The following is an 8,680-nucleotide window of genomic DNA, read 5'->3' on the forward strand; positions in this document are numbered from 1 at the left end:
CAGCAGGAGAGCCAAGCTCACAGAGGCCTGCAATTAATATTCGTGAACCAGTTCATGAACGGCCCATTTCGCGGATGAGGACACCCAGGCCCAGGCAGGGAGAGCCGCGCAGCCCCAGTCTGGAGCGCCGGACAGGGGCCGGCGCAGGGGGTGGCCTGCGTGCTGGGCCGGGCCGGCGCTGCAGGGCGGGTGGTGGGGCTCGCGGGCACAGCTTGCAGAGGAGCCGTCCCCGTGGGCGGGCGCCGGCGGCGGACTGGGCGGGCGCGGGAGCGGCGGGCGGCGGGCGGCGCAGGAGGGAGCCGAGCGGGTCCACGGGCAGTCGGGCAGGAAGGCTGGGCTCCGCGCGCAGTGAGCGCCGTGGACGCCGGAGCGGGTAGGCGGGCGCGGGACAGCCCCGTGGGTGCGTGGAGCGGAGGGGCCTGGGGCCCAGGTGCCAGGGGTCCCCAGGTGAGCCGCGCGCGCCGCCTGCCGCGGGGCGCCTGGGGAGGGGGAGCCCGGTGGGCTTCACATGAGCCCCAGGGCTCGGAGCCTAAAGGCCAGGGTGTGGGGTGGGGGGGGCGGGGCGGGACGGGGCGGGGTAGGGGGGAGCCCGCTGCCCCTCGGGTGGACTCGGGCTCCCGCCGCCGCGGTGTCCTCACCTGCTGCCTCACCCTGTGGGCCACGAGAAACGAGGGGTGCATGGAAAGCGTCTGGGCACCTGGGCTTTAGGAATACAGGAGGTGTATTAGTTGTTAGTTTTCCTCTGACTGATGGGGAACGCAGGCTGCGGGGAGACCACTCCCAGAGCTTCCGATGTTCCCGCCGCCCGGTCTTGACAGGGGCCTGGGAACTAAATCCGGACTCACCATTCTACGGCCCTTGTATAATAATCCCTTCTCCCCCTCCCAGAATCACCACCCCTGGGGCGGACCCGGAGGAACTGAGCCCTGGTCCTCCTCACTGCGCACCTCTGAGGTACGCAATGGGAAGTGAGGGACAGTCTTGGTATGAGGTCCCCTGCTGGGGGGTGGGGGAGGCAAGCACCCAGAAAGGTCTGAAGTGGTCATGTGGCCCCAGCTCAGCACCCTGGGGAGGGGATGCGATCCCTGCACTGCTGGAGGCTGCGAGGCACTGACCCTTGGAAGGGAGGGGTCCTTGCTCAGTGGTAGCCCTTCCAGCCTGCGTCTCCTCCTTGGGGAGCCGTCCTCTTGTGGTCTGCCTTGGTAGGGGAGGGCTCTGAGGTTCCAGAGTGTGTCAGTAAGGAGGCAACCCCAAGAGTGTCATTACCTTAGGGACCGCCAGTCCCAGACTGTTTGGGAAGGACGGGGGGCCTGAAGAGGCTGAATGGTCCTTGGCGCTGCTGGGGAGCCGGGGGCTTTGAGCCAGCATGCTGGGACCAAGGGCCAAAGCCCTCAACCTCACTAACGCAGGTTCCCGGGGCACCTTCTTATTTGGCTCAGCCACCTCCCAGCACCCCTGGGCGCTCACTGGGACCATGGGCTCTGTCAGGCTTTATCAGGGACCTTTACTGCCAACCCAGCCTTTACTCCTCTGTGGCTCTACGTCTTGCTTAAGCGTGGGCTCCACTTCCCTTTTCGAAATCTGCCTGGCAGGTCTAAGGGCAGGGGTTTCAGAATCAGACTGCTGGGGTTCTTATTTGCTGTGTCCCTGTGTTCTTACTAGTCAGGTCCTTTCCTCTAGCTGGGTCTCAAGCGTCCCCCTCTTGAAAATGGAGCAGATATGAGATTGAATCACATGAATTTGCCATGTTTGCAGGGCAAAAATGGCTGGGTACTGGCAATTTGATGTGGTTCAGCCTAGTAATGCCTTCCTTGCAGGGCTGTGTTGTGGATTAATGCCAGGTGGGGTATAAGGTGCCCAAAGCTCTGTGACAGCTGATGTCCCTTCTGCCCATTGTCTCCCAGGAATGCATGTGTTCTCCAGGTTGAGGCAAGCCCCCTCCCTTCTTGCTCTCTCTCCTCTAAGACTGGGCTCCCTCTGCAGTCTCCTGCTTTCCCTACCAAATGCGCTTCCCTGCTCCCCTGGGTCTAGCAGCCTCAGATCCTGCCCCTCCCCAGATGCAGCCTCATGGACTGTTTGGGCATCTCCCAGGATGTCCAGGGACCAAAATCAAAGCAAAATCTCGTCTGTCTGCATGCTGGCGGCTACCACCTTCTCCTTACTGCCTGTGTGTCCCTCAGAATCCTGGGGTCTCATCTACAGATGGGGCAGTGTGAATGAGGGTCAGTGTGAGGCCTGTCATGGGTGTCTCTTGGGCTAGTCACTGGCCTGTGGACAGCGAAGTCTTTGGCTCTGAAATGAGAGCAGTGGGAGTGTGGCCCTTCCTAGCCCAGGGTAGAGATGGGGACTCCATGTTGGGGCGGGGCTCACAGCAAGAGCGTGGTGCAGCAGCACTGGCGCCCTTTTGAGGCTGGGCATTGGGTAAAGGATTGGAGTAGGTGATTGCTCCCAGCTCTGTGCCCTCTTTCAGGACTTCCTAAAGAGGCTTTGGGTCAAAGCCAGAGCCAAGTGCACTCAGCGACCTGGGCATGGGTTTGTATGACCACTGTGGCCAAGTCCTCATGGTGGAAGAGAGTGAGGTCCCCTCGGGTAGTGTTGGTGGGAGGATGTGTTGGGAAAGAAGGAAACTAATGTTCAATGAGCACCTACTCTAGGATAGGCTGGTCTTGTTGCAAAATGGGCAGCTCAGCTTCCCAGGAGGTGGCAGAGAGAGTTCCTGAGCAGGACATGGTCCACTGAATTGTGTTATTTGTCCAAGGAACTAAGATGGAGACTGAACCTTAAAGAGTCTAAGGGAGGGAGAGCTCCGGGGTTCTACCTTTCAGGCTCCTTTTGTTTCCATTTTATCCCCTGACCTAGGCGGGAACCAGGCCCTCCTGTAAGATAAGGATTTCTTCCCACCGGCCCCATATAGCTGAGGAAACTGAGGCTCAGGGAGGTTCAGCGACTCTCCCAAAGCCACCCTGCTGACAGGTGGCAGGGCTGGAATTTGAACCCCAGACAAGTTCATGGCCTGCTGGGCTCCCTGGGGTCCTGATGTTTCTTGGCTCTTTTTCCAGACGCCAGGGATGGCCCTGTGCAACAAAGGATACAGTTCTTGCCCCCAGGGGCCCTCAGACAACTGGGGAGACAGAACTATAGCCTGCTCTTGAGGGAAAGCATCCCCTGCCCCAGCCCAGCAGTAAGGTGACCCACTCCTTTCAACCACATGATCTCACTCTGAGACCTCAACCCTTAAGTCCCAGTTGGTGGGGTTGTGGCTGGATCATGATAGCTTTCCACCAGGCTCTGGGGGTAGCTAAGTCCTATCCTTCCTTACCTGGTTCTGCTCAGGAGCATCTCCCTCCAAGGGATCCTCCTTTCCGGGGGCCCCCACCTCTCAGCATGTTCTTTGAAAGAAATCTAGCTTTCTTGATGATCTGGGGCTCTTGGATTTGAGTCATTGCCACCTTGGCCCTGGAGTATGCTTCTGGAAATCCTCAGTCCTGGTGCACAGAGGGCCTTTCTGGGGCGGAGGTGGGGGGGCGGCTCATGGAGTCTCCTCCTGGTGGGCCTCTCCCAGCTTCTACAGAAACACGCAGAGGCCCACTGATAGTTCCGATTCTTTTCTGGTCCCAACACCATGCTTGCTTTCCTGCCTTACTGCTCTCCCAGTCCTGGCACTTCCTTCCTCTCCCTGTTCCCACCAGTTGCTGGGAAGGGCTGATTTGCTTTCAGGCACTCATGTGGTCTAGGCAGCAGTGACTGGTGTGGGGTGTCTCGGACCACGCGTGCCCATCCCTTATGTTACTCTTTATGACTTCCCTAAGAAGGGGGCTACAGGCCAGTGCTGTCTTCCTGGCCCTCCCTCTCCTCATGTCCTGGACTGCTTCCTCAGGCTGTTCGCTATATCCGAATGATATTTCTAGAATGGACATGGGCTTGTTGGCCAGCTTTTAATGGCTCCCCTGGCATTCCTGCTCCGGCCCACCTCTCCAGTCTCACTGCTTGCCACTGCCTTCCACCTACGCGAGACTTCCGTTATTCGGAGGGGCTCGCTGTTCTCTGAGGAGGTTCTGCTCTTCCCTGCCTTCCTGTCTTTGCACATGCTGCTCCCCGCACCTTGAATTCCCTCCTCTATCTGGTCCACTGGATGGCTGACTCCTTCAACTTTGGGGCCCTGCCTCAATGTCACATCTTCTCTCATCTTCCTGCTTCCTCTCCCATCTCCCAGCTCACAGGTGTTGCGGTCATACTGGTTTTGGCCATGGTATGGCCTTGAGGCTCACCTGTTTCTGGGGGGCAGTTCTGTGGTCTGGGAGGGACATGACCATATGTCATCTTTGCATGGGTCTTCTGTCATGGGTCTTGGCACATGTATTGAGTGAATGATGTGAGGATTTTTTGGGGGTCTCCCCACCCATGAACTCTGCTCTGATCATGTTGTCCTTGGCTAATTTAGAGCTGCTAGTCTTACTCCCTGCCATTCACCCAGCTCTGGCTGATGGTCAACTAGAGCCTGGGGTGTCTCTCCCATTGGCTGCTTCTGAGCACAGTGCACCCAACTCTGTTTCGTGCAGCTTTGGCTGCTTTTGGACTCAACATACTGAACCTTACATTTGGCTTTGCTGTATTTCATTTTATCAGGTTCCATTCCAAACAGTCCTTTCTGCCAGAAGACTGTGGTGCCAGAAAAATCCTCCTGCCTCTGGGATTCAGGAGCCAAAAGAACCAGCCTGTAAAGTATCAGTTGAATTCATGACTTGATCTTGTAAATAACCAAATGTAGCTCATCTTTATAAGCCAGATCAAATGCATGGTGAGTGACATTTAAGACATTAGACATACAGATTTTACTGATCTCTGGTTCATTTTGGCCATACTCTGTAAAAACAGCTTTTAAATTGTCACTTGATCGTGAAGAACATATATATGCTCACCAATGGGCTTGACCATTCTGTGGGCCTTAAAGAATATCTGAAATAGGGTCTTCCTCTGTGAATGATGTATTTCACAATGGGAATTGAGGAGCATGCGTATGAGAGTTCTCTGGGCCACTTGCTAAGAAACAGGTGCCTGGGTCGCATCCCAGACTCACTTCACTGTATCTCCAGGTGTGGGGCTCTGGAGTTTGCACTTTCAGCATGCTCCTGGAAGGATTGCAATGCTTCCTGATGGCCGAGAACTGCCCGTGGGGTTAATGACAGCTAGAGACCCCTTGAGGAAGGTGTATCACGGTGGTGTGTGGAGTGATCTGGTAGCTCTCTAAGTCAGAGCCTCTGCCATTGGCATTACCACCTGGAGATCCCAGAGTCCCAAATTCCAATCTGGTATTAGTGGAGGGTCCCTCATGTTGAAGAGACAGCCAGGGAAAAGAGACAAGCTGTGTCAGGGCATGGAGGTATGGACCAAGTTGGTGTGCTTGGGATCTGTGCTAGTTCAGATGACTTGAGCACAGACAGGACAGTCAGTGGCAATTCATAACCTTGGCCTTGCATGTGTGCAGCATGATGGGCAGGAGGAGAGAGCTGGCATGCAGATGACCCTGTCTTTGCATCCGTGGCCATCTTCAACTCTTCTGTGTGTTGCCGGAGAAACAAGGCTGGCAGGGCAGGTAGGGCCCGAGACCAGGGCGGTGCACTGGGTGGTGAGCTCCGAGGTTTGGTTTTATCCCAGAGGGCAGGTGCCACTGTGGAAGGACCTGAGCAGACGGTGTCATCAGCCACCGTCTCCATTTGGATAAAATATCATAAGGGGATTTTGGCCCATATTCCCTAAGCAGTTCTGTCTTTGTACTCTGCATGCAAATCCCTAGTTTCTTTATCATTAAAACAGCTTGGAAGCCTGAAGTCAGAGGGAATGTGTATGACAAGTTCTGGCATCAGACCGGAGTTCATATCTGAGCCCTGTGACTGATTAGCCATGTGACCATGGGCAAGTTGCTTTATATCTTTGAGGCTCAGGTCTCCCAAGTCCCAGCAGCCTTGGGATGGCAGAAGCCATGAACCTCTCTACGTGGCCCCCACCTCTCCCTGGATTCAGGAGGCAGGATCCCTGACTACCACTTGTCTGTTTGCTTTGTAGGCTTCGTCACTGAACCTTCTGGAATCTTCTCACCTGCACCATGAATGTCTCTCACTTCCTGGCCTTACTGCTCCCAGGATCCCCACAGGGTCAAAACAGGAGCAGATCAAGGAGCATTCCGTACAACTTCTCAGACCACTGCCAGGATTCTGTAGACCTGATGGTCTTCATTGTCACCTCTTATAGCATTGAGACTGTTGTGGGGGTCCTGGGAAACCTCTGCCTCATATGCGTGACCATGCGGCAGAAGGAGAAGGCCAATGTGACCAACCTGCTCATTGCCAACCTAGCTTTCTCTGACTTCCTCATGGGTCTCCTCTGCCAGCCGCTCACGGCCATATACACCATCATGGACTACTGGGTCTTTGGGGAGACCCTTTGCAAGATGTCGGCCTTCATCCAGTGCATGTCAGTGACAGTCTCCATCCTTTCGCTTGTCCTTGTGGCCCTGGAGAGGCATCAGCTCATCATCAACCCAACAGGCTGGAAGCCCAGTGTTCCCCAGGCCTACCTGGGAATTGTGATCATCTGGCTCATTGGTGGCTTCCTCTCCCTCCCCTTCCTGGTCAACAGTGTCCTGGAGAAAGTCTTTCATAGGAACCACTCCAAGGCTGTGGAGTTTCTGGTAGATAAGGTGGTCTGTACCGAGTCGTGGCCACTGCACCACCACCGCATCGTCTACACCACCTCCCTGCTGCTCTTCCAGTACTGTGTGCCCTTGGCCTTCATCCTGGTCTGCTACATGCGCATCTACAGGCACCTGCGGAAGCGGAGGCAGGTGTTCCGCAAGGGCACCTACAGCTCACGGGCATGGCAGATGAAGCGGATCAATGGGATCCTCGTGGCCATGGTGGTGGCCTTTGCCGTGCTCTGGCTGCCCCTGCATGTGTTCAACAGCCTAGAGGACTGGTACCACGAGGCCATCCCCGTCTGTTACGGCAACCTCATCTTCTTGGTGTGCCACCTGCTTGCCATGGCCTCTACCTGTGTCAACCCTTTCATCTATGGCTTTCTCAACACCAACTTCAAGAAGGAGGTCAAGGCCCTGGTACTGACGTGTCAGCAGAGTGCTCCGGTGGATGAGTCCGAGCATCTTCCCCTGTCCACGGTGCACACGGAAGTCTCCAAAGGCTCTCTGAGGCTCAGTGGCAGGTCTAACCCCATTTAGTCTGGTTTAGGGCTTCTCCCTGCCACGTCCATTGCCAGGCTGTCTCACTCAGCTAAGTGGGCCAGTTGCATCATTACTGGCATTGTTAGGGCATTCTGGTGGCACTCCATCATTGCTGGTTTTTTCGAGCCCAGAGAGGATAGAGAGAGCCTCTTTTTGCACCCATTTTCCCTGTGAAGCCCGACATTCACACAATCCAGGCATTTGTTCCTGGGGGAGTCCTGAATTTGGATTCTGCAGGTTATATATATATAGGAAATATATATATATTTCATGCCTTGCAGCCTGACCAGGTGCTGGAACCAGAGTTGGCCTGCTTGTAGCAGGCAGAGTTCATTCTGGTAATTCACAAACAGATGCTCAGCCTAGGAACCCAAGGGGTTCACCTTGGCCAATGAGACTGTGAGGTCACCGTGGGGTGAGGGAAGGAGCACGTGGGGCCAGGGCTCTGGACCTTGGTCAGTCCCTCACCTCTTGGAAAGGTGATGTTGGTGAACAGAATTTATGAATAATAAAGAAGTCTATGAAGACAAGGTAGAGGGATTACTGTCATGGGGTTAGAGTATTACATTGCAGAGCATGGATCCTGGTCATCTTGGGTCCTCGTGCTCTTCTGCAGCAGGGAAGTCAGGCCTGAGCAGCAAGAACCCCAGGATTCACCTCCTGCTCCAACTTTCTCTTTAACTGTCTCTGCCACCTTAGTTGGAAATAAGCCTGCAAGTGTTCCCCCCCTACCTTGAAAACCACCTTGAGGGGGATACCTGCATTGTCACAGAGCTGGTCCTCCACACCTAGGACAGATGCTGGTGCAGGGAGAGGGCTCCAGCAAGTCAGGCTGATGGCAAATGTGCCCTGCTGAGTGCTCAGCTGAGCACAAGCACTCTGGGCCACAGACCAGCATGGGGAGGACTCAGGTTGCTTCAGCCATGCTCTTACCTCCTCTTCCTGGCCTTCAGGACTTCTTTCGACAAGGCAGCTGGCTACTAGGACTGCTGTTCACAGGATATCTGGCAGAGGGCCAAGCAGCAGGAGGTTGAATAGCCATATCTGACTGTCTCTCTGACCTGGCCCCTGACCAGGAACTTGCACAGCCAACACCCAAGTCAAGCGCTCCATTGGGCCATGAGCTCCATTCTTGGGGCTATTTGTTTCGTCCCAGCTTTTGGTCACAGCTCTCATGCTGTTCCTTTGCTGACCTCTACCCTGGCTTTCGGGATAGATTTTGAGCTATTCTGTCAAGCTATTCTTGTGCTGGTCCTCTGGTGCCATCTGCTGCAGGCTGCTCCAGGTAAAGCCCAGACCTAGGGGCTCATCCCAGAGTGATGTCATTGACCAAGCTTCCCAAAGAATTTGGGGGCCCCTCCAGAACCCCATGTAGTTGCCTGGAATTTATGTCTCATCACCTATCTCAATGGGGATGCTTGGGGACAAGGATGCTTTAGGGTGCCC

General features: G+C 55.4%; 1 protein-coding gene across 3 annotated transcripts; it reads left to right on the plus strand.

Moving 5' to 3' along the window:
* Nucleotides 1–283: 283 nt before the first annotated feature.
* NPY4R2 (neuropeptide Y receptor Y4-2) lies at nt 284–8,206 on the plus strand. 3 transcript variants are annotated; one of them, XM_082713679.1, is made up of 5 exons: nt 299–373; nt 889–954; nt 4,627–4,798; nt 5,486–5,593; nt 6,064–8,206. In XM_082713679.1, the coding sequence occupies exon 5, from the start codon at nt 6,104–6,106 to the stop codon at nt 7,229–7,231; it is 1,128 nt and encodes a 375-aa protein (XP_082569805.1). In that variant the 5' UTR covers nt 299–373; nt 889–954; nt 4,627–4,798; nt 5,486–5,593; nt 6,064–6,103; the 3' UTR covers nt 7,232–8,206. The 3 variants fall into 3 exon arrangements, with proteins under 3 accessions (XP_082569807.1, XP_082569805.1, XP_082569806.1); XM_082713680.1 differs by lacking the exon at nt 889–954 and having other exon boundaries at nt 321–373; XM_082713681.1 differs by lacking the exons at nt 889–954; nt 4,627–4,798; nt 5,486–5,593 and having other exon boundaries at nt 284–373.
* The last annotated feature ends 474 nt before the right edge of the window (nt 8,207–8,680 follow it).

The sequence above is a fragment of the Mustela nivalis genome (genome assembly GCF_964662115.1).
Source record: "Mustela nivalis genome assembly, chromosome: 2".
In the NCBI taxonomy this organism is placed as follows: domain Eukaryota; kingdom Metazoa; phylum Chordata; class Mammalia; order Carnivora; family Mustelidae; genus Mustela; species Mustela nivalis.

Excerpts from the sequence above, each read along its gene's own strand:
- NPY4R2 (XM_082713681.1), top strand. The coding sequence starts at position 6,104 with ATGAATGTCTCTCACTTCCTGGCCTTACTGCTCCCAGGATCCCCACAG.